The sequence below is a fragment of the Acinonyx jubatus genome, chromosome B4 (assembly GCF_027475565.1).
Source record: "Acinonyx jubatus isolate Ajub_Pintada_27869175 chromosome B4, VMU_Ajub_asm_v1.0, whole genome shotgun sequence".
In the NCBI taxonomy this organism is placed as follows: Eukaryota; Metazoa; Chordata; class Mammalia; order Carnivora; family Felidae; genus Acinonyx; species Acinonyx jubatus.
In genome coordinates, this window is record NC_069387.1 from 106,690,623 (window position 1) to 106,717,811 (window position 27,189).

Here is a 27,189-nt window from a genome sequence, read left to right on the forward strand (position 1 = left end):
TTATTAAGTGTGAATTCTAAAGGGAGGATTATATGAGCAACATAGTAATTGTACCATTTAGAATATTCTAATTTTATATTAGAAGGTAAAATGGTAAGACTATAAATACCTTGGTAACTAATCCATAAGGAAACAAAGGGCTTTTTTTTTCTGCCTGTACAAAGCAAAATAGGAAAATAGTCAATAATTCTTTTCCAGAAACATTTGCTCTCCGCACCAGATTTATGTCTGGATGTTTACTTGCTTTGTATTATTCTCAAGAGATATGGCTTACTAGAGCCACTCAATGGAAGTCTTACAAATCTAATGACAATTGTTTGTTTCTCCCAAAGAACTACTTCCTGATGATTATTATTCAGCCCTGCAGTATTAAAATGATATCTTCAGTTCTAGATGAGAGTTTTTTAAAAATTATTCCAGCTATGTTGATACCTGTTATAGAATAAATGTCAAATTTTCTGACCTATAGTAGATGTTTGGATGCAGATCAATTGTTTTAATATAAATGTTGCCTACTTTACTGATGCTTCACACAAGAATGAATAACAATTTGAGCTACCAGATCAATACCATGCATGTTTATTTGTTGTAGGCAGACATTCAAACACAGACATTTATTTTGTTGATACTTTAAATTCGATTATCTCTAATATAATTTAGTCCATAGTAGCTGCTAATACTGGGGATTAAAAAAGGTTGTTTTCCCTCCCTGTAGCCATGTATTGGATCCCTTCCTTGCCTTTCCATGTGAAGTTCTCATTAATCATGACATTCTTCAGTGACACATATAACAAGTATTTATTTAGAAATTACTATAGCTTTGTGAAGAAATCCTTAACTAAATTCACAAATAAACCTACAGTGGAATACTGGCAAAAGTGTCCAGTTCTAACCGTGCAACTAAAGAGGTTTGTAATTCAGCAGCACCTGGGTGGCTCAATCGATTGAGCATCCGACTTCAGCTTAGGTCATGATCCCCCAGTTTGTGGGTTCGAGCCCTGTGTTGGGCTCTGTGCTGAACACTTGCTCAGAGCCTGAAGTCTGCTTTGGATTCTGTGTCTCCTTCTCTCTCTGCCCCTCCTCTGCTCTCACTCTGTCTCACTCTGTCTCTCAAAAATTAAAAAAAAAATGTAAAAAAAAATTTTTTTAAGATAAAAAGGCTTGTAATTTCACCTTTTACTTCTTTGTCTCTATGCATGGGCAAATCCAAGCCTCTTGAGTGCTCAGTTTATTTATCTGCAAAGTGGGCAAAGTGAAAGGACCTAAAGGAGGTACTGTATTCAAAGCAATAAAATTCATGCCCAACACAGGACTTCTGTGTAGTTCCTTAATTCTATTATCACCAAGGGGATTACATTCTTAATGTCAGTGGTGTGGTTAAGCATCACATAGGCTCTGGCATTAGTAAGACCATCTTGACTCTGCTAAATTGGTTATGTGACTTTGAGCAAATTAGATTTCTAACATGAATCTCCTTGTTATTTATAAAGATGAGGACTATATTTTCGTCTATAGAATATTGTTGGAGGGTTAAATTAGATAAGCCATCTCTTTTCATAGTAACTAGCCAATAAGTTTTATTTCCTCCCCAGCCACTTAGCTGAAGAAAAGAATCATAAAGATTTAAATCCATCAGACTTTGTAATAAAATAGTAAACTTTGTATTACAGAAATGGCAGATGAAATTACTTATAAATTACTAATTTATAAATAAACATAGGTCATATTTTATGTCACAGAAGAAAATTGTTTTTGTAGAACAATTTATCAAATCATTTATTTAAAAAATCATGAAAACCATTTGAACTTTTATGTCTCTGGAAGTGGGCAAATATTGTACCTGTTTTGATTCTGCAAACAACAACAAAATTCAACAGAATATGAAAATTGTGAAAGTTAACAATTAAAGTCAAAATATTTTAACTCACTCCAAAATATTTTAACTTACTCCCCCTTAAGCAACAATAATAAAAATTAGGTAATAAGGTAGTTAAGGAGAATTATTTAGACAAGTTATACTTTAATGTCAGGCAGCTTTGTTATATGATTTCCTCAAATATCAGAATACTTTTTAGTCAGCTCAGTCTCCCTTTCTTAATTTTTTTTTAAAATAACTAGAACCATATCATTAAACTGATTATAATCAGTTACGTAAGTACAGAAGGATACAAACCTATAAGTACTAATGCAAAGAGACTGCAAAAATTTATTTCGCCATGGCTTTCCTGCAATAAAGCATAATATTTCACTATCACTAGGATATATATTTCACTAGGATGCCCCATACTGTAGACTGCCCACAAAATGTTATCTCTACAGATGTTCAAGGATTGGAAGAAGTGTATCAGGTGAAGGAAAGGTTCTTTTTCAGCAAGTTCTCCATTTGTTACCTGCTTCAACTAGCTTGTTAAAATTAAAGATACTTTTGATTTTGTCATCTCTTAATTTAGGGCTCAGTGTTATGGTAGGGAGAAGTATGAAGGACTAAGGAAAATTACCACAAGACAATAATGTCTTTGGAAAGGTCCTGCAGGTGGGAATTGTGGCTAATGTTTGAAACTTTTCCTTAATTTCTATTACTTCCTACATCACGATCCATTTAATAGGGGCTGCCCAAAATAGGAAGGCCTTTCTGGAAGGCTGTTTATATTTGTGCTACAGACTATTCTAGTAGGTTCCTCAACTTTCTTTTGAATTCTTGATCATCTTGGTAACTCATGTAGCTCTTTTGAAATTTAAAGACCAACAACATCTGCTGAAATTCCATAAGACACTCATGTTCATCACTTCAAGTAATGAATTTGGCATGAACAGTAAATGCCAAGATTCAGAAAAGTGATGTTGAATTTGGAGCCTTCATCATCAGAGAAGTCATGAAAGGTCTTGGCTTTCTCTGGAGATATTTTTGGAAATTTTTACTGAGAAAATTCTAGGTACAATTTAATGGTATAACAGTTTTGCTGTTATTTCTGTGGAACTTAGTAGAAAATGTTTATATGAGTTTGTTGCACATTTACTATTTTATTTTATTTTTTATTTTGTTTCATTCGTTTTGAGAGAGAGTGAGAGAAAGCATGAGCGGGGGAGTGGCAGAGAGAGAGGGAGACAGAGAAACTTAAGCAAGCTCTATGCTCGGTGTGGAGACTGACATAGGGGCTCAATCTTACATTGGTGAGATCATGACCTGAGCCAAAATCAAGAGTTGGACACTTAACAGACTGAGCCAACAGGCGCCGCAATTTACATTTATTTTAAATGAACAGTCACACCTGAATATTACAATACTCTAAATGATGCACCTTTAAATACATCAGCAGATAAAAAAAAAAAAGCTACACAAGCCGTAAGAAAGCCTAAAAACAGTTATGTAATAACCTATTGCACACAGTGAATTATACATTTAGAAAGATCTATTTATTTGAAAGCCTTTTAAGTCAGTTTCTATTTAACCACACTGTGAAATATGGTCATGTAAGCCATTTGCTTAGCTGTTGTATTTTTTCTAAGACAGATTTCACATCTTCCATGCTGTTATTAGAAACTGTGTAGGATGAAATAGGAAATAAGCAGATAGTATTTATAAAAAATGCTTATATTTGCGCAGACGGAATACCACATATGAACGTATTTAAGTTTACCTTCAAATAAGGAAAAATAATCATTCATACTCAGAATTACTTTGAGGATTAAATGAGGTATTGTACATAGGAAGAATAACTGGCATATGAAAATGCTCAATAAAAACTAGCCTGATTTATCATTATTAATTTCATCCAATGGTACCTAAAACATGCTGATATTTAAAAATAAAATGTTTTAGGGGCTCCTGGGTGGCTCAGTTGGTTGAGTATCGAACTTCGGCTCAGGTCATGGTCTCATGGTTTGTGGGTTCAAGCCCTGAGTCGGTCTCTGTGCCAAAAGCTCTGAGCCTGGAACCTGCTTCAGATTCTGTGTCTCCCTCTCTCTCTGCTCTCCCCCCCACTCTCTCTCTCTCTCTCTCTCTCTCTCTCTCTCTCTCTTTCTCTCAAAAATAAAAACATTAAAAATTTTTTAAAATAATAAAATGTTAAATGTTTTGTTGCTTTTAATACTGGCCATATTGTATTTATCTGTATGGCATTCTCCATGTTTATCACTATGACTACACATATGTGTGTATGTCTGTATATATATACATTATTCTTGGTATGTTCCCTTGTTTTTGTGGAGGACAGCCTTTAGTAGACTCCTGAGAAATCACGCGTGAAAACTAATGCTTTGACACTTTGAATGACTAATGAGGTATTTAATCTATCTCCACATTTCATAGATACTTTGGACACAGAATTCTGGACTGGAAATTATTTCTTTCCAGAGAATTTTCACCAATCACATTTAGTTACATTTAAATGTTTTTTTTTCTTTATTTATTCTTGAGAGAGAGAGAGGGTGTAGGCAGGGGAGGAGCATAGAGAGAGGGAGACACAGAATCTGAAACAGGTTCCAGGCTCTGAGCTGTCAGCACAGAGCCTGATGTGGGGCTCAAACTCACAAACCACGAGATCATGATCTGGCCGAAGTCAGACGTTCAACCGACTGAGCCACCCAGGTGCCCCTAGTTAAAATTTTTAACACAGAACAAATTAATCTTTGGTGTCATGCAGGATCTTCATATTTGTACATCTGAGTCTCCTTGATCTTATTCATCAACTTGTTCTATTCTTTCCTTCAAGAAACATTTACCAACTAAACTTCTATAGATATCTTTTCCTTTAAAGACTGTAGTTCATGAAAGCATCTGAATTTGGGAGAAAACAAGTGCCACTCAAAAATCTGAATCCATTCTGATTTTCTGGTGTTTTGCATCTAATCTGTTTATTGTCCTGACCCAGCTCTGAAAGTCTGAAGAAACTTCCATATTCCTGAAATTTTAATACAACAAGAGTCCCTTACTCTTATTTTCATCCACTGTGTGAGGTACTTAGTGGCACTTGCAATCTGGAAAGTTTTTCAGTTTTTGAAATTTGTATTAAATTATTTTATTGATGATTTCCCATCTATTTTATTTCTCCCTCTATCTCTGTCTCTCTCTCTCTCTGTGTCTCTCTTTTGAAATTCTATACTTCAGATGTTGGGACCCCTAGATGAATACACTGATTTGCTTATTTTTCTTTCCTATTTTTCATCTCTTTGTCTTTTTGTTTACTTCCCGGGAATTCTTGTTTACGTTACAACCTAGGTTGCAATCCCCCATGCCAAGCAATATCAGCGTGAGGCAAAGGGAAAAATCAGTAATACTGGTCTTGTCTTTCTTTTAAAAAAAGATTATTTTGCTCATTTTAGGATTATGCAGTAATTTTTATTTTTAAAAATATTGTATTAAAATAATTTTGGAATTACTGAGGTTATTGGTGTACCCTTAAATTTTGTACTCGAAGAGAGTGCCTCATCTGATTTGTCTTTGTCTCAGCCTTGGTTTGTGTGCCCTGATGTGTAGCCTTTCTCAAAGCTAAATTAACCTGGTGCTCGTTGAATCTTTGTGTGTTTCAGATGTTTGGTTTTTAATCGAAGCCAAGAACACTATGACTAGTATAGTAGAATTGGAATTACAGAAATCAAACTTTTGAAAACATGGAAACAAAAATTGGAGGAAATGAAGATAATAAACAAAATAAAATATCAAAATAAATGAATAAAACTTCTGATTTAACATGCTTAGAGATATATGAAGATATTGATTGCCACCAAGACTTGGATGCTATTTTTAAAACATGAAATAATCCAGAGAACTAACAGTTCTTTGTTTTCAACCAATCTCTATTTTTTTTTTTTGCCTCCACCTTAGCCCATCATTTATCCTCCAAGCCAGAGTTATCTTGTACTGCAAATAACTAAGACTTTGGGGAATTGTGCAGTGCGATGTCAATTATATCATTTCTTGTCTTTTCCCACTGACAACTTAGGTTTATTTTTCTCATGTGTTTGTTGTTTACTGCTAGTCCAGAGACTTAGCTTGCAAAATGTTGTCGCATTGTTCTCAACCCCCAATCTCCCCTAACTTGAAAGTTTGTGTCATGAAAGGAAAACAAAATAGACTTTAGTGTCATTTTAGTAGAGTTCAAGCATGGAGAGAAAGCAGAAAAGTGGTCAGTCTCCCACCTTTGTCTGAAATTTGATTTCTTAAATGGTCATTGTGTTTATTGGGTACTATAACTTTTATTAACACAAAAATAGAATGAGTCCAAATTTCTGCAATAAGAATAAAAATGTGCAAAATATGTTAATTTTTTTAGCAGAGGGCTTTAAGTATCTTTTATATACCAGGTGTTATATGCTTTATTGAGCATACAATCTTTCAGGGAAAATAACATAACAATGGGCACTGTCTATAATCTAAAATGTGTTATATTGGAAAAAATCTCAAGTATATTTAGGTACAAACAGGAGGAAGTTTGTTCAGGGAAGTCTACCAGAAAAGATAACTTCTAAGCTCAGTCATTAAGACTAATTAGTAAAGAATGACAGAAAATGGAGAGGAACTAGCTAAATGTAACAGTAATGCATGTAAAATTCTAGGGTAAGAGAACACAGCCATAGGGGAAGCCTCAAATAATTCATTCAGCACATTTACAGAATACATGAAGACAAGAAGGAAAGAGAATTGTCAAGATACTTCCTCAAAATGTTAAGCCACTTACGCTTAACATTATTGAGTTAGCAGTGTATTTATGGAATTAGAACACTGACATACTGATATACAGAAGTATAAACAAAATTTAAGTGGATAAATTTACTACTTGACCTGCTAAGCCCTGTTTGATTTTCAGTTTTATTTGGGAGCGAACAATATTTATAATATATACACTGTAAATGAAAGAAGTTCATGAATACAACTCATGAAGCAAACGTGACAAATGACAAAGGAAAGTCTATTTTACTTTCTATGGAAGTGATCCTAAGATACATTACAAAGTTAGAAAAAAAAACCCTGAGAGCATGAGTTGATTCTTGACATTCCATTAAGGTACTAAGGATAGAGTCTTGGCAAAGTTTCTTTAACAGATTGATTATGACCTTTATTCCAGTGAGCATCTCCCATCATCATGAAAAATACAGTCAACAGAAGAAATTAGCAGCAAATAGAATTTTTAAAAATATCTTGGTGTTCGTGAAGTTGAAAATCATATTCACACTCAGGTACTAAGTATTTTATGTCTGCTACTTATTGTTAGAGAAAAAAATGACTAAAAGCACATGTTTCTAAAGAGCTTAACTATACCTTAATTGCCACATTCCTAATACACTGCTAAAAAGGGCATTTCAACCTAATTATTTTCTGCCAAGAAACTGTCCATGGCATGTCTTTGTCTCTGCATTCATGATTGATTAACCCTTCACTGGATCATTAAAACAAGTAATATAGTAATATAATAGACATTTAAAAATATTTACTTTAAAAATAATTAAAGGGCATCGGAGTCATACTTTAAGGTACTCAAGATAAGTATAATCCCATTGGGAGTACATATGCCAGAAGAGAAACGTGGACTAAACAGTTATTTTTCTTTCCATGTATATAATGATAGAAATAAGATTATTCTCTCCAAAGAATATTTTGGCATTTATTTTAGCATGGATGGTATTTACTCAGATAATTCTCTTCTCACCTTTCCATTATACAGGTAAACACACTCATTTACTCTTGAGAATATTTTATTCATAGGGCATTGACACTCAAATTGAAACCACAGTCTTTTTTCCCCAAGCTATAAGGAAACACAAAGATATATTTTTACCATTATAAATTATAATCATTTTTATAGCTGAGAAAAATGATGGATAAAGATTGATGATGGATAAAGGAACTTGGTTAAGAATATTATGACATTGATTTTTTCATGTTCCTATCATCATTAAATTTTTGATGACTTTTTAAAAATTTTTTTAATGTTTATTTATTTTTAAGAAAGAGAGAGAGAGAGCGCAAGTGGTGCAGGGACAGAGAAAAAGGGGGACAGAAGTTCGAAAGCAGGCTCCACATGCTGACAGCAGAAAGCCAGATGCAGGGCTCAAACTCAGTAACTGCGGGATCATGACCTGAGATGAAGTCAGAGGTTTAACTGACTGAGACACCCAGGTGCCCCTTGATAACTTTATTTTTTGCTTAAAGTTTTGGATATCTCCACAAGGACCTTATTCCAGAGTATCAGTAATTTGTAGAACAAAGAACATGAATATACTAGACCTTAGCAGTCTAGAATATTTTGATTTTTTTAGTGCTTTTTTTAAATGTTTATTTATTTTGAGGGGGGAGAACAAAGGGGGAATGGGCATAGAGAGAGAGGGAGACACAATCTGAAGCAGGCTCCAGGCTCAGAGCTGTAGCACAGAGCCTCACGTGGGACTTGAACTCACCAGCCGTGAGACATGACTTGAGCCAAAGTCGGACCTCAATCTACTGAGCCATCCAGGCGCCCTATAGGCCACAAATCACAGATCACAAATATTTGTGACTTGGGACCAGTTTTTAGCTTCTCACAGTATTAATCTCTCCATGTGTAAAGTGGAACATAGACCACTAACGTCTTTATTAACTTCAAATTACTATACTGAGGTTTTAATTATCTACCCAGATCTTAAAGTCTCTCATTTAAAAATATGTGCATATAATGATTTAATTTTCATCTTGTAAGTTTTCAAATGCCTTTTCACATAAAATAAATGTGTGAACAGTATTCTATATTCAATTAGTATGGGTGAGTATTAAAAATTATAGATAGGGGCGCCTGGGTGGCTCAGTCGGTTAAGCGTCCGACTTCAGCTCAGGTCATGATCTCACAGTTCATGAGTTCAAGCCCCGCATCGGGCTCTGTGCTGACAGCTCAGAGCCTGGAGCCTGCTTCAGATTCTGTGTCTCCCTCTCTCTCTGCCCCTCCCATGCTCATGCTCTGTCTCTCTCTGTCTCAAAAATAAATAAACATTAAAAAGAAATTTTCAAAAAAAATTATTGATTTACACATTGGGGAACATTTTAATAAAGATATTAATTTATATTTAATATTTATTATAAAAATTTGTCAGTTAATGCCATGATATGTAATATTTACTATTTTACTAGGTTAAAAAAATTATAGGCAAACAAAGTATATATTAAGACCAAGAGTATTACCAAACATCAAGAATATTATTTCACAATAATTAAAGGGATCAATCCATCAAGAAGACATAACAAACCTAATTATATATGCACTTAGGAGAAGAATTTAGAAGTACATGAGACAAAAATTGACAGACTTGAAGAAATAAATTTCAAATCCACAGTTCGTATGGGGATTTTAGTACTGCTGTGGTAATTGAGAGCAAAAACAGACAAAAAAAATCAATGAACAAAATTATCAAACTATCTGAAATCTATAAAGCACTACTCTCCAAGTTTTAAGATATATTGCTTTTAGATGTACATAGAACATTCATTATACTGTAGGCTACAGGATAACTCTCAGGAAATTTCAAACAATGAAATAATGTACAGTATACCATTTTGCCTCAAGGCTATTTATTAAAAATTGATTTTAAAAAGATAGAAAATATCCAAATAATGAGAAACTACACATTACATTTGTAAATAATCCATGTTTCAAAGAAGAAACCACAAAATAATTTAGATACCATTTCAGAATGTATGGTAATGTGAATGCCAAAACTTAAGAAACACAGTTTGAATGGTGCATAGAAGAAAGCTGGTAATTTAAAATTACTCTATTATTAAAGAAGTGAGGTATAAAAATAATGACCTAATTTTCTATGGTAGAAGTTGGAAAACAAAAATCAATTTAAAATTCAAAAAGAGTAGAAGAAAGGAAAATTATTACTGGGAACAGCTATCAATAAATTTGAAAATGAAGAAAAATATTTTGTAGATCAACAAAATCAAAACTGTTTTCTTTGACAAGATTAATAAAACTGATATACATAGCCAGCTTTAGGTCAAAGAAGACAAATTCAAAATACCATTACTAGAAATGAACTATAATACTACAGATCAATCCCTCAGCAAAATTTCATGATAGTACTTTATGAATAGTTTTATGTAAATAGATACAGTAATTTAGAAACAGTAGACTAATTTTCTTTTCTTTTCTTTTTTAATGTTTTATTTATTTTTGAGACAGAGAGAGACAGCGCATGAGTGGGGTTGGGGCAGAGAGAGAGGGAGACACAGAATCTGAAGCAGGCTCCAGGCTCTGAGCTGTCAGCACAGAGCCCAACGCGGGGCTCAAACTCACAAATTGTGAGATCATGACCTGAGCCGAAGTCAGTCAGTCAACCAACTGAGCCACCCAGGCGTCCCTAGACTAATTTTCTAAAAGACAGAAATGGCCATAACTGAAGTAGGGCAATAAAGAAAATCTGAACGGGATGCCTGGGTGGGTAAGTAGGTTGAGCAACTGACTTAGCCTCAGGTCATGATCTCACAGTTCCTGAGTTCAAGCCCTGCATCAGGCTCTGTGCTGACAGCTCAGAGCCTGAAGCCTGCTTTGGATTCTGTGTCTCCCTCTCTCTCTGTCCCTTCCCTGCTCTCTCTCTCTCTCAAAAATAAATAAATGTTAAAAACATTAAAAAAAAAGAAAATCTGAACATCCCTTTATCCATTTAGAAAATTATTATATTTCTAGTTCAAAACTTTCCCACAAAGAAAATTCCAGGCTATATAAAGAGCTAATAAAACAGCTCTTTAAGTAGCTATTCCAGTGAATCCTATCAATTATTTGAAGAAGAAATAATATATGAACTTAGAAAACAGAGGAAAAAGCACTTCCAAACTCATTTTATGTCTTTATTACCAAATAATATAAAGACCTAAATGGAAAGAAAAATACAGCATAATATTTCTCATAACCATAAACACAAAAACCTTTAACATAATATTAGCAAAGCAAGTCAAGTTATGTATATGGAAGATGCTGCATGATGACCAATTAGAATATACTCCAGCAATGCAAGTTTACTTTGGAATTCAGAAATTAACCAATGCAATTTGACATATATAAAGTGTAGAGAAGAGAAATAATAAGGTCATCTCAAAAGATGCAGAAAAATATTTGAAATCTAGCACTCATTTATGATAAAAACTCTTAAAAGCCTAGGAATAGAGTAGAGTTTGCTTAATCCCATTAAGAGAATACATGAAAACTAAAATACTTAGGAGAGAAACACTGAATGTGTATCTCCTAACATTGACAATGGCAGAATCAGTTCTTACCTTCTCTATTCAACATTGCAATGGAAGTTCCAGCTAATGAAATTGGACAAGAGGAATGAAAATGTAAACGTTGGCATGAAAATTTTAATGTCAGACAATATGTATACACACACACACGTATATATGTATATATATCAGGCCATATGTATATCAGACAGTATGAAAGCCTACGGAATAAATACAAAAATACATGGAAGTAAAAAGTGCACTTAGCCAGCCCACCAGATAAAAGGTTGGTATAAAAATTGATTGTATTTCTATACATTAAAATGGAAAATGAAAAATTTTAAATGTTAACATTAATAGTAGCATCGATAAATATTTAATAGGAATAAATCCAACAAAATATGTGTGGGATCTCTATTATGAAAACTACAAATTGCCTCAGAGAGAAGTCCTAAATAAAAAGAGCTATGCTATCTTCGTGCATGAGAAGACTCAATATTTTTAGGATGTTAATTCTTCCTGATTGGTTAGCTTTAATACAAATTCAATCAAAATATCATAAGAATATTAGCTGATTCTAAGATGAAATGGAAAAGGATCTAGAATAGTCAAAATCATCTTGAATACATTTGGTAGAGTTACACTAACATATTTAAAAACTTGCTCTTAATCTTCAATAATAATAGACAAATAATAGACAAATATATCAATAGCATACTTTAATAATTTAATAATACACAAACAGATGAATAGAAGGGTAAAAATCTCACACAAACACTTTCAATTAATTTTGAGCAAGGTCTGAGCTAAAAATGATTCTTGATCCCTGATTTCTTCAATCACAAAAATTAATTTAGCTGGCTCATAGAATTAAATGTAAGGCTAGAAGCAAAAAGATTCTAGATGTAAATATAGGAAAATGACTTTGAAATCTTGTAATATGCCACGATTCTTAAACAGTACATAAAATACAAAACAACAACAGTGTGCATTTACTTTTCCAGTAAAGGCTTTCAGACAATGATAGTCGATATGTAGTTGTAGGCAATGTGGAGTCACAGAAAGAGCATGACTGTAGAAATAGGGGTAACCTGGTTACATTAGTTTGGTAAAGACTACGTTAAACAACAACTGAACAGTTGGTGTAAGGATTCTTTGTACTTTTAATACACTAATGTGCTTTTCCATTCTCTAAAAAAAAGGCATTTGGTATAATTTTGGTATAATATTGGCATTCGGTATAATTTCAAAGAAATTATTACCTGTTGTCCAAAAGAAAATAATCACAAAATTTCTGTTTACATGCTTCATTGTCTATAGTATCAAGAATTTGTTTCAGGAAGTTAATAGTTACAGGTATCTTGGATTTTTTGTTCATCAAAGTCTAATTAAATATGCGACCTCTACTTTTTTGCATTTTACAAGTCATTATCCTTATGAGTTTTTCCTTAAGTGTCTCTCAGAGATAAGCCCTCTGTTACTGATATTTTATTTCAGGCTTCCTGCTTTATTAGTTTATTGAGCATTTGTCAAAGTCATTGGCAGTTTCTATATATTTTGATAATGATTCCTCCTCTGATTTATTTATGTATTTATTCATTTATTTGTTTGTTTTTAATTTTTTAAATGTTTATTCATTTTTTGAAAGAGGGAGACAGAGCGTGAGTGGGGGAGGGGCAGAGATAGAGGGAAACCCAGAATCTAAAGCAGGCTCCAGGCTCTGAGTTGTCAATACAAAGCGTGACATGGGGCTTGAACTCATGAACCATGAGATCATGACCTGACCCGAAGTCAGACACCTAACCAACTGAGCTACCCAGGCACCCCATCCTCTAATTTATTTTGTAAAGTGAAGCCATATTAAGTGGAGTACATACACCTACATATATGCATACCATACACACATATGTGGAAGTGCATGTGTATGTATGTGTATAGCACATTCAAAAGGAAAATTCTGTAGTACCTAGTACCAGATTTTTCGGTATGGACTGTCTTTCAAAATAACCACATTCTTATTTTCTATGCTTCTAAAGAACAAGAGGTTGGACATACTCAGAGGCCATAGCTACATGTCAACAGATCCTAAATTCTTTAAATTAGTGCCAAATCTTCCATAATCTTGTTCTAATCTACTTTCAAATAACACTTCCATTCATAGGAGCTACCAAACATAACCCATCCACCTGTATTTAGGATGATAAGCGATAAGCAAGTAATTCTTACTAATGTCTTCTTCATACTTTTCCTTATGCCATTCCCTGTGCAAAGAATTCCTCAGCTTTCTTTACAGCTTGTGTCAGCTCAGCAATGTGCTGTTGCTTTGTCTCAGCTGAAAACAAACTCTAGTTCGGCTAGATACTATTAACATTTCGACTTCTGCTTTATAGTTAAAGCTCTATTATAGTTTTAAAAGTATATATTGAATTTTCTTACTATCTATTGAATTCATAAAATGAGAATTAACAGTTTATAGTAGTAAATTTCCTATAGTCTTTTCACAGTTTCATACACACACACACACACACACACACACACACACACACACACACACACATACGTACTCTCATCTCTCAATAAATGCTTGTAAAATAAACTGATGTTTTTATTTATTTATTTCAAATGTTTATTCATTTTAAGAGAGAGAGAGAAAGCATGCGTGAGCAGGGGAGTGGCAGAGAGAGAGGGACAGAGAGAATCCCAAGCAGGCTCCCTGCTGTCAGTGCAGAACCTCACGCAGGGGAGCCCACAAACTGAGAAATCAGGGCCTGAACTGAAATCAACAGTCTGACGCTTAACTGACTGAGCCACCCAGGTGCCCCAAATAGATGTTTTTAATAATCATAGATTTTTTTTGTTTTTCTTTAAACTATTTAAAGAGACATCCACAGAATATTTCACATCTTGTCTTAGACAAGACTAGTTACATATGCCATGGGAGTTAGGACTTAATAAAATTTGGTAGGCTTTATTTGCATAGCAAAACTACTGAAGCGTGAAACTTGTGGACTTCTCTATTTGTGTACAATGTGTATTTATAATTATTTTGTTAAATAAACTGGTGAGTATATGATGGCTGGTACTATGTATTTAATATATACATTACGTTTCTTATATTCCTATTTATGGAATTATTTGGTTTTCATTATCTACTGTCACTCACTCACAAATTTTACAGACTATTATATTCCAGGCACTATGCTGGGCACTAAATATTGTGCTTAAGTTTTGTAAGCGGCACAAGTAAATAATTCTTTCTCCTCACTCTATATTCATTTTTATTTTTTTATAAAATATAAATAAAATGCTTAAAATTATGGTAAATGCTATGAAGTCAAAACAGTCAGTAAGAAGCTAGATTGGATACTTAAAAAATAACTTGTCAAAAAATGACACTTAAGCTAGTTAAGCAGAGTCTGAAAGGTGGGGAGGTATTCATGGAAAGAACAGAGGAAACTGTGATACAGAGAACTATTTAAAAATACCATTATAATCTGAGTAACAAAATACTTGTTAAATCCAATGAATGCCTCTAACAAAACAGTTCTTTCTTTGAATTACTCTAAAAATAATACGAATTTAGACTGTGTTTTTAAATAGTTTTCCTTAAAAAAGAAAGAAAATACCTCCTAGTAAGATGTAGATATTGAAAATTCAAAATTTAGACATTTTTTTTCATTCTCAATACAAAAAAAATTAATAGAAAGAAGAGAGCAGAAATATGCTTAATTATATGTACTTTGCATACAGTATACTGGTATTTTTTTCTAGTTTTGTGAACTGTTTTTCTTTCTTCTTTCCCCCCCCCCAGAATTAACAGAACATGTCAAAATCCTAAAATAACGTTATTAAATATATTTATTTCATACTCCTATTTATTAGGAGGCCTTATAAGGGTTTAAGGTCACTGTAATTTAGACTGGGAAATGTGATGAATATCTTATTAAATACTGTAAATTATGCATAAATGATCAAATAGGTTCCCACAGTAATGGCCTACTTATGCTTTAATTCATTAATAACAAAATTCTGGTTTATGTTAAATGTTCCACATTTTTACAACTAGGACAAATATCAAAAGACTTATACCATATAAATGCAGTATAAAGTCACCATTTTTATCCAGTTGAAAGAGTTTTCTTTTTGCTACTTCTTGAAATAATCATCCATTTTGGATTGCAATAGGGAGTTTAAGAAACAATGTTATATTTAAAAAAATAGAGAAAACACATCAGTTTATATAGTTAATTTACCCACTGTTAAGACTGCTGTCACGCATGCTAAAAACACTTTAAGAAGATTTCAGTGATTGCTTTCATTTAACTACCTCTTTGCCATTTATCGGCTTAATTTTAAACGAAATGGAGCACTCTTAAAACTCAAGGGAAAATACTAGGCTTTAGTTTTACATACCACATAATGGAAATAACAAATGAAAAAAAAAGGTTTTTTTCATCTGCTAAATATCCCACATCTAAAAAGATAGATCAGTACTAAAGTCTCTCAGCACAATTTTAATGCATAAAAATAAGCATCTTTTTTCATGTCCTTTTCAGATTTGAACTAGTATCTGCCTCATTTTCCAAGGTATGCCATTTTCTCTCAAAATATATAGGATAATAAAGTGGAATTTTCACAGCCGAACTATATTGTAAATGAGAAAAATCTTTATTTTCCAAAGCTTTGTCTTTGGTGAGACCAGTTTCGAATCACCTCTACTTTTTTTTCCAGTAAAATTAATGCAGTTAAGTACATATCCCTTTGTTTAAATAAATAAAGAAGCCATGGAAATGTATTCATCAAGAGCTAGGCCATTATCGGGAAACATATTTGAACTACTTAATCACCAGAATAAATGACTATGCTAACAGCAGAAGGGTTGATTAATTTTTTGTTACAAACACTTGCATATTAATAGATAGTTAAATTTTTGTCAGTCCCTTTGCTGTTGAAACGTTCCGAGAGATCATCTAACATATGTTCAAATTACCAGCTTTCTAATAGATAAAAATTCAGTAGCAAGAAGCTATATGAATCAAGAATGCACCATCCCACAGCATAGGTCTGATGACCCCTGAATGTGACCTGCTCCCAGAGGAAAGCAATTTAATGCTCCATTGCACACTGAACAGTATGTATGAATCACAAAACCTCCAGATAAATTAGTGACAGCTACATCTGAATAGGATTCCCTCTAAGTCGCTTATCTGCAGCCAGGCAAGCTTGTTTCACCCTCACTTTCAACGATAAAAGCCTCATGGCATGTGGCCTTGGCAGATTCTCACAAAGCAAACAGCCCCCATCGTCCATTATTGGGGGAAAAAATGTCCTTATTATTTCAGGTACTGGGTACAATGACAGCAAATGGGATAAAGTGAAAACTATCTGCAGTGAGAAATTCATCAATCAATACCGGGCCTTATGTCTTCTCTAACTTTCATAAGCTCAGTGCCTCTTGCTCTTTCACTTTTATTTTTGACAGTTCTGTTACCCCAGAGTTGCAATCATGGCAAAGTTCAAGAATGGAACAACAGGTTATTAAAGACAACCTATCAGAGGCCAAACAGGGAGAAGAGATGCCAACAATTAGCAAGCAGCTGAAAGACAGGTCTGTGACAGAACAGGAAGAAAGGCACAACAAAGCCTTTACCTTTAGCTAACTATGGATTCCATTGAAAAAAAAAAGAAAAACAGAAAAACTGAGATGCTAAATATATGTTGTAATTTCTTAGGGATGTTGATCGTACAAAAGATAAAAAATAATTATGCTCAAAATAACATGAACATATGTATTTGTAAGAGATCATATTTACATTTCTTATCAACCAGAGATAAATTGGGATATCAAAACTATATAAAAGTATATGCTTTAAACTGAACATGAATGAATAGCACAAATGTAGCTTCTTCTTCAAAGTAAAGTATTTACTACTAAAATTCCTTTAAACTGAATAATAAAACAGACATATCAGTTTCCACTTTCTGCACTTCTTATAGCCTACAATTACACTTAATCGTCTTCCATTACATATCTTAATGAAAGCCATGCCATATCATGGGATCAGTTATACAGCATAGAATTCAATAGCACAAATAAACAGTACTCACGTTTCAGGTTCTGTTGGTAGTCTTTCTCAGGCAAAATCAGGGTTGTGTTTTCTGGATGAGTCTGTGTTAAACCAAAATGACAAAAAAAAAAAAAATCTCAGTTTCCCATGGCACTGCCACTTAGAATGCATACAAATAACCCCCCAGTTAGTCAAGGAGAAAAAAATTGCATTAGAGAGTACTGATTTGTAAATTTGGTCTTTTCAAATGTAGATAATGTTTACCCCTCCACCTCCCCCCATATCTTTGCAAAATTTCTGCCCAATGAACTCATTAGTGTAGAAACTCAACTATGGCCATGGTCAGTGAATGAATTTCAGGCCTAGGATTAACCTCCAATAAGCATGCACAATAGTTGGACATCTGAATTTGAGAGACATAAGAACGATGCTGAAAAGGAAAAATAAAAGCAACAACAACAACAACAAAAAAACATAGTTTAGAGAATGAACAGTATGATAGATCTAGCTAAATTAATGGCTGTTCTATGTATAAGGTGATTGATAGGATCCCAAATGTATAAAAATGAAAGCAAACATACCTTGAAAACATTATCAATACCATATCCAATGACACTTTGGAGAATATAAATATAGCTACTAAATTTACCTTCTTTGAAATTACACAATTTAATTAAATTGGATATATGTCCTTTGCAGCAATAACAATTTAAGCAACATTAAACATCATTTAAAATATGCAAGAACTTCAGTTAGGCAATAAAATTATTATTTCTGTTCTGTCTAGCTACTGTGTTTATACTGAGCTATTTATTTACAATGTACTTTAATGTTATCAGTAATTTCTTAGAAGCTTCAGTAAATGGAGAACTAAGATGTTCAATTAAAACATTAAACTTAACTTGTGAAGCACCACATTATAATAATGTTTGTTTCTTTGTGAATTAGAAAAAAAGTATGGAAAAGTAATTAGAACAATTAGTTTAAATATTTAAAAATCCCAATGTCATGTGTGCATTGTTCGACACTTTATTTAAATAATATAAACACGAAGTCACGTAATAGTCCTTAATCACTACATGTCAAGAGTGTTTTACTGTCTCTTGGAGTGTTCTATTTTCTGGTTCAACAAATAGATCTTGACTAAGATGGCCTTCTAATTCCTCTCAGCTTGACTAAATTTTAGAAAGGTTTCTTTCCCTCACTCTAGGCCCTTGACTTCTCTTTTCTTAGACCACTTTAAACTTGTAATTGTAAATTATTTTTTCTGTCCCTTTGAGGTACAAATCTTCTCCCAAACTCTTGCCAGTTTCTGATCCAGATTTTTTTCTCTAGGACTTTGGGAGCTATCCCTTTGGGATGTAAACATTAAGAAATATAGTGCCTCTATCTCAGAGTCTCTATTTGAGGGTAGGAGCTTTACCTCAATAAGCACTATTAACAAACAGATAGCCTAATCACATCAATCAACTTCCCCCATAACATCTTCTAGTATTTTTTTCCTCTAGCTCATCTCAGCTCTTAAAAATCTCCCATCTTATATTTTAATACAAGTAAGTTCAATACCCCTCCTTCACCTTTGCACTAGTCTTGAATAAAGTATCCCTTGACATCGTCTGGTACAAATTTTCTTTCACAATCTCAAGTGGCCTTATGTGCTGAGACACTAAGTAATTCAGCTGTGGAGAAGATAGACCTTGTACTTGCCTTCATAGCACCTACAATCTAGTGCGAGACTGAGACATGCAAACTGACACGTAAAATAGGATGTGATCAATACCAAGACTGCAAGAAGTGAATGGGGCACCTAACAAAAGTGGAGCAAATGATGAAAAGAACTCTTTGAATCTATCACTTCACAGGTGATGAGGTATCCAGGCAAATTTGAACAGGAACAATGCTCCAGGAAAAGGGCCCGGCATGTCTGAAAGCCCAGAGTCAAAATAGGCAGTCCATTCAAAGAAAAGTAAGAACTGGGGTGCCTGGGTGACTCAGTTGGTTAAGAGTCTGACTTCCATTCAGGTCATGATCTCATGGTTCGTGGGTTCGATCCCCATGTTGTGTTTTGCGCTGACAGTGTAGAGCCTGTTTGGGATTCTGTATCACCTCTTCTCTCTGCCCCTCCCCCACTTGTGCTCTCTCTCAGAGTGAAAAAATAAACTTTAAAAATTTAAAAAAATAAAAAGAAAAGGAAAGTAAGAACAGAATGGCTAGATTGTTTACTGTGATGTAGGGGAGTAGCAGGAAATGAGTCTGAGATGTAACAAGAAGAAGACAGAAAAAGACACTTACGGAGTCATACAATTGCTTTTAATCAACACATTAAGGGAGGCAATATAATTTAAGGTTTAATGTCAAGGCCTCTAGTATCAGAACCAGGCTTTGAAATCTAACTATCTCTCCCAAGTTGTATATTAGGCAAATAGTCTAACCTCTTTTAATCTCAGCGTCTCCATTTCATACAGGGGGAGAATAAAAATACCTCATGAGATTTTGTCAGGATTAAAAGGGAAATCCCACGTAAAACAGTCAGTACAAGTCTTGGAACATAGAAAATGATCAATGATGATGACAACAATGATAGAAAGCAGTCTATGATGATATTGATCATGAACCATGCACTGGATACCAGGCCATAAGGGTCATAGTCAAGAGTTTGAATAAAAGAGAAAGTACTGAAGCATTTCAAACTGGGAGAAATATTATCAAGTTTACATTTTTGAAACAGCATTCTGATTACAATTAAAAGAATGTTTTGAAAGTTATGAAGTGAATGTTATAATCCAAGCCTGTAGAATGGATAGTAGTAGCTAAAACTGTGAGTAAATATTTGTAGGTATATTAATTAAATGTTAATGTGTGCAGTGATAGGTTTTTAATAGAATGTCCTAATAATAGGGAAATATACATGTGTTTATTAACTGTTGTCTGGTTATAATTATCAAGAACACAGCCTTTCACTCATGGAAGTATCCTGTGTTGGGTGATAAACTACATAGTGAATGTCTTTGTGAGCATGAATTAGTATATTCTGTAAGGGGAGCTTTGTTTAATCAAGCAAATCAATTGAATGGATGTCATCTTCAATATATAATACATCAGTAATCATAAGATAAACAAATATTCTTTATTTTTGTCATATTTATTTGTCAGACAGTGCTTTATGCTATTACATATATTACCTCATTTAGTCCTAACAATCCTATGGTTGATATTGTTGTTCCCACATGAGAAAATTAGAGCATGTAGAAGTAATTCACTCAATTTGCATAGCATATGGAAGAGCATAGGTTCAAACCAGACAGTCTGGATCCAGAGTCTGTGCTCTGAAGCCCTATGTGAAAAGTGGTATTATAGAGTAGTTTTTAGAGTATCTGAAGCTCAGAGAGGGTACTATAAGCTAAGAGGACACTAAAGAATCAAACAAAGAACGCTGGGGCATTGGGAGAAGAAACTATTTCACCAAGGTAGAAAACACAAAAAGGATAAAATAAAAGCAGTTTTAAAAAGGAAAAGATATTTCAGGTAGATTTTAAAGAATGAATAGGACATCTGTCTCCTTGAAAACCAAACATAATCTACTTTAAAGAAGAATTTGTAATGGCAATATGTTTTCCCTTCCCAAATAGATCTGATCATTCCATCTTTTAAATGTCCTTGCATTTACCAAACATATATAAAAATGTTTATCATCCAAATTAAATCTGTAATCAACAACATTCTGACAGATTTTTATTATACTTAAATGAAAATCTAAAATTCAAACTCCTTGACATTGCCTCTCTGATTATATTATTTCCTATGGTGTGTGTGCGCACACACACACACACACACAAACACACTCACATATATAACACATACCAATATCCAAGATAGTCTTGCCACAATAATTTTCTCTTTCTCAAAAACACCAGGCATCTGCTATTTTGCTAGTATAATCTTCAACCAAATCTTACATTACCAGATCTATCTCATATATTTCTTTTTCTACTTCCTACCCTATTTTATATCATCTTTTTTTAAGACATACATGGCATCATTTTTATGAAAAATGTTTATTCTTTGCTAAGATACTTCTCTTTGTGTTGATAGAACTCTACCTGCTGTGCAACTCCTGGCTTATTCCAAAGTATTCTCCACCTCCTTTAATAATTTCATGTAGTAAAGAGTCTGTCTCCTGCCTAGCAAGTGTCACAGTTACCATTTTTCATGTATTTCTGTGGTTATTGACAAAATTATTACTAGCTTTAAGTCCCACAAGGACAGAGGCTGTGTTAGTTTTTAAACTGTAATATATCCTGAAGGAGATCAGAATACACCCCTCCAACACAGGCCACTTTTCAGGATGGGTTAGTTGAGCTGAAGGTAATCGAGAATCAACAGCTACAGAAAGAAGGCTTCTCAGAGTTCCCCTTACATGATTAAAAGAAGAAACTTCAGAGAAATGAAGACTGCCAAAAATCCCTTTTCTGATAAGTATTAAGGCCATGAAGAAGATGGAGAGTCAGTACCAAGTGAGTCTTCACACACACAAAACAATGATAACAACAAAACTCTTACTAAAATCGCTAGTTTCATTAGTTTCCCCACATTTTTGACATTCCCACAATGTATCCCTCCTAGAAGCCCAAATTCCCCTTTCCTCGTCTAGCCTGTGATTTATTGCCCTTTGTCATTAATATTATGTAAGCTTCCAAGTCTAACCACTTCTTGGAGGGTTCACTTCTTTTCTGTGGAGACTCCATGAATGTAAAATTAAAATAAAGAAACATATGCCTTTTTTTTCTGTCAATCTGTCTTTTGTCAGTTTGATTCATGAAGATAAGGGAAAAGGTTTTTTCTTCTGCTATTCTCCCCAGCACCTAAACCAATGCCAGGCTCAATAAATATTTGATGAATACATGATGTGTGACTTGGCAGGAAACATGCACTTGGAGTGACTGATTTATAAGAGAATATGAAAACTATCGGTTGAAATTACCAAAGAAAGGGTTTTGCAGAGTGCACTATGTTGTATGTTGTCCTCCTCACAATTATTTCTAGAAGTTAGATAAGGTCTAAATGTAAACAACACAAAATAATGCCAATAACAGATAAAAGTAAACAAACAAGTAATTAATTAATAAATACATTGTTCGGGGGCGCCTGGGTGGCTCAGTCAGTTAAGCGGCCGACTTCGGCTCAGGTCACGATCTCGCAGGCCGTGAGTTTGAGCCCCGCGTCGGGCTCTGTGCTGACAGCTCAGAGCCTGGAGCCTGTTTCAGATTCTGTGTCTCCCTCTCTCTGCCCCTCCCCTGTTCATGCTCTGTCTCTCTCTGTCTCAAAAATAAATAAATGTTAAAAAAAATTAATAAATACATTGTTCAAATGAGATTGACATAGGAAGTCCAGGGCCATTTTGACATTTTTGGGGTCATCAAAGATCCAGCTTTCCTGATTTTCTCCCCTTAGCCAGTGGCTCCTATCTTCAAGGTATTTGAAGTATTTCTACTTCAGTTCCAGTCTTTATGATTTCAGGAAGTAAGAAATAGGAAGGGAAGAGGGCAAAAACAAAAACAAAAATGAAACTTGTGGGCCCCCTAAAAAGAGATTATTCTACGCACTAACCTATAGCTTCAGTTTATGCCTTATTGAAAACCTCTTCAGAACTGAAGTTGAAACATAGATATTTAGATATTCTATCATCATATTACCCAATATAGTGATCTATTAGCAAGGTAAATGAGAAAAATAAAAACCGGTTTTCTTTTCTCTTGTGAAAAGTATCCATTTTTAATTTTTGAGCATTTTACCTCATAAAACTGTGTTTTCTTTTTTACTAAACCTTTGTGAAATAAATCTTGGCAAACTTTTACTACATGTTTTCCTTTACATTTACATCCCCAATAGGCTAGACAAAGGAAGCCTAGGATTAAAACAGGATCATAGTCTGAAATATCAACAACTGTGAAATACATTATGGGAAGTACAGAGACAAGTCTCAAGTGCATCCCAGATATACACGTGAAGATGTGAGGCCACCTTGTATACTCTGTCCACATTCAATTATACCCCTGTCACCAACCTGATGAGATTTCAACATCTTACCTATCCCCAGTCCCTGACGCCTCTCTTCTCAGCTCTTAAGAAGTTTCATTAAGTCAATCCTTGATGTTAAAAACTACAGACATTAAGCCACAGCAACTGGAAGGCATTCTTCTTTGGCTTTTTAATGTGTATTTTTATGTGACTGAGTGCTTAGGTAGGAGTGAATGCTTGCCGTTTTGGCTATTATTTTCACACCAGACAATAAACCCATATAGTGATGGCATGAATTGGGAGCAGGTTTGGCAGCTCTACTGTTTCTTCATTCTGCCTCTTTGCTAAATTGTCCTGTTACTTGTTCTAAGCTGAAAACCGAATTATCTACCAGAATGAAATGAGAATCGCAGATTTTCAAACTTATCCCCCTCTTCCCTCTCAAATATAGCCTGATATTTGAATTTCAAAGACATGCTCCTTGTGTAAATAAATGGAATAGAAAAGTTGAGAAAATAACCACTTAAGAAAAATATTGGTGCTCTTAATAAGCTCGAGAGGGAAATGTCTATCCAAAGAACCAGGAGTGAATATAATTCAAAATGAAAGTATATTTGTGTTAATATTTTTAAACTAATTTTAGGGATTCTTCTGTCAAAAGAGAGTTTTCTGATTGGTTAGGTAAGCCTTTGAAGAACTAAATAGACTACTTTTTTTATTTCATGACAAGTTTGCTATTCTAAAGAAAAAAAGCTTACCCATGCAAAAAAAAAAAAAAAAAACAAAACAAAACAAAAAACAAACAAAAAAACCTGACTTCTGACAAATAGCACTTGAAAAATTTTTGTCAAACATTGTTAAGCAATACAGTTAAACAACATTATATTCTCTTTCCCTACTATTTCTTTTAGGTACTTTAGAAGTATCAGTCAGATTCCAATTGATTGTACCTAACACAAATCCAATGGAGACCTAAAGATGTGTTTAAAAATGCCTAAAAAACAAAGACAAAGTTGAGAAAAAAATTCTTTCTTTTAAGCATTAAATAGCCAGCAATACAGTTCTCTTTGTGCTCAGTGTGCGTGTCTATGTATGAATGATGGTGGGACGACACCTAAAGGACCAAACGTAAGATTTCCCAAGAGAAGGCTGATGCCCACTTAATTAATTATGTGACATCTTTAGCCAGCAAATAACAGCTTACTTCTACCTAGTTTGTGACTCCTGGGACAATTATTTATAGGCACATACATTTCTTAAAGCTCATGTATGTCCTATAAAAATTCCTAAGGAGAATGCTAATAAAATTATTAAAGAAATATTCCATTTGTATATATTACAGTCTCGGGTATTCATTTTTTCGTTTGAAAATTTTAACACAAAATATTTCAGACCTGTCAATGTAATACCTACCTAATACATTCAAGACAATGCAATATACTCATTTTTTAAATAAAAACATCCTACATAAAATTTCTTTTTTCCTCCAGTATTGAGGTATAATTGACAAATGAAACTAACATATATTTAAGATCCACAATGTGACGTTTTGTTATATGAATGCATTGTGAAATGATTGCCACAATAAAGCTAATTAACAGATCCACAACTCACATACTTTTTCTTTCTGTGATAAGAACATTTAAGATCTACTCTCTTCATGGGGCACCTGGGTGGCTCAGTCAGTTGAGCGTCTGACTTCAGCTCAGGTCACAATCTCATGTTTGGTGGGTTCAAGTGCCATGTCGGGCTCTGTGCTGACAGCTCAGGGCCTGGAGTCTGCTTCTAATTCTGTGTCTCCCTCCCTCGCTCTCTACCCATCTCCCAGTCATGCTCTGTCTCTCGCTCTCTCTCTCAAAATAAACATAAAAAAAAAAGATCTACTCCCTTTGTGAATTTTAGCTAAACAATAGAGTATTATTATTATTTTATTTTTATATTTTAAGCACCAAATATTTTTTAAATGTTTATTTTTTAAATTTTATTTATTTTTTGACAGAGAGAGAGCAACAGAGCAGGAGAGGGGCACAGAAAGAGGGATAGAGAGAATCCCAAGCAGGCTCTGTGCTATCAGCACAGAACCCAACAAGGGGCTTGAACTTGTGAATCATGAGATCATGACCTGAGCCAAAATCAAGAGTCAGACACTTAACCAACTAAGCCTACAATAGAGTATTATTAACTATGGTCACCATGAAATACATTACACCTCCAGAACATATTCATGCTGCATAACAAAAAATTTGTACCACTTGATTAATATAGCCCTATTGCCCCACCCTCTAGTAACCCTCAGTCTACTTTGTACTTCTATGAGGTTGACTATTTTAGATTCTGCATGTAAGTGGGATAATGCAGTATTTGTCTTTCTTTGCCTAGCCTATTTCACTTAGTAAAATGTCCTCGAGGTTCATCTGTTGTCAAAAGTAACAGAATATCCTTCTTTGTACATGTTGAACAATATTCCATTGTAAATAATGTTCCATTCTATTGTATGTGTGTATGTGTGCACACATTACATTTTGTTTATCCGTTTATCTGTAAATAAACACAGGTTGTTTCCATTTATTAACTATTGTGAGTAATGCTGCAAAAAATGTGGAAGTACAGATATCTTTCTGAGATAATGGTTTTGTATCTTTTGAATATATACTCAGAAGCACTATTTTCTGGACCATATGGTAGCTCTATTTTTAATTTCTTAAGGAAACTCCATACTGTTTTCAATAATGGCTATACCAATTTACATGCCCACCAACAGTGCACAAAGTTTGTTTTTTTTTTCTCCTTATCTTGCCAACACTTGTTACATTTTAACTTTTTTAAGCAAAATTCAAGTATAATCAAATAAAGTTATACCAGTTTTGCATAAATATAATGATTAGCAATTCTATAAATTACTCAGTGCTCATCATGATAAGTACATTCTTAATCCCCTTTAACTATTTCACCCATTCATCCCCACCCACTTCCCCTCTGGCAAACATCAGTTTGATTTCTATATTTAAGAGCCCATTTTGGGGCACCTGGGTGGCTCAGTTGGTTGAGCGTCCAACTTCAGTTCAGGTCAAGATCTCGTGGTCTGTGAGTTCGAGCCCCACATCGGGCTCTGTGCTGACAGCTCAGAGCCTGGAGCCTGCTTTGGATTCTGTGTCTCCCTCTCTCTCTGCCCCTCCCCTGCTCATGCTTTGTCTCTCTCTCTCTCTCTCTCTCTCTCTGTCAAAAATAAATAAAACATTAAAAAATTGTTTAAGAGTCTGTTTTCTGTTTGTTTGTATGTTTGTCTCTTTTTCTTTGTTTCCTATATCTCACATATGAATGAAATGATACGGTATTTGTCGTTCTCTGACTTATTTCACTTAGCATAATACCCTCTGGATCCATCCATGTTGTTGAAAATGGCAAGATTTCATTTTTTATGGCTAAATTATGTTCCACTATAGATAGATACACCCCCGCCAACATCTTCTTTATCTATTCATCTATAGATAGACACTTGGGTTGCTTCCATATCTTGGCTATGGTAAATAATGCTGAAATAAACATAGGGGTGCAGATATCTTTTCAAATTAGTGTTCTTGTTTTCTTGTGGAATTACTGAATTGTATGGTAATTATATTTTTAAGTTTGGGGGGGAACCTCCATCAAATGGGAGAAGATATTTGCAAATGATGTATCCAATAAGAGGTTAATATCCAAATATATAAAGAACTTGTATAACTCAATACCAAAAAAAAATGCATTCAATCAAAAAATGCACAGAGGACATGAATAGATATTTTCCCAAAAAAGACATACAGGTGGCCAAACACATGAAAAGATGCTAATCACTAGTCATTAGGAAAATGCAAATCAAAATAACAATAAGATGTCATTTCACACCTGTAAGAATGATTAAAATAAAAAACACAAGAA

The 27,189-nt window shown here is 34.0% G+C and overlaps 1 protein-coding gene across 4 annotated transcripts in view; it reads right to left on the minus strand.

Moving 5' to 3' along the window:
* Positions 1-27,189, minus strand: part of MGAT4C (MGAT4 family member C) — a 720,391-nt gene that overhangs the window by 300,920 nt on the left and 392,282 nt on the right. For all 4 annotated transcript variants that reach the window (XM_053226554.1, XM_053226552.1, XM_053226553.1 and 1 more), the window contains one exon: positions 17,297-17,357. In XM_053226554.1, the coding sequence (XP_053082529.1) occupies positions 17,297-17,357 (61 nt within the window). The remainder of the gene's footprint in view (positions 1-17,296; positions 17,358-27,189) is intronic.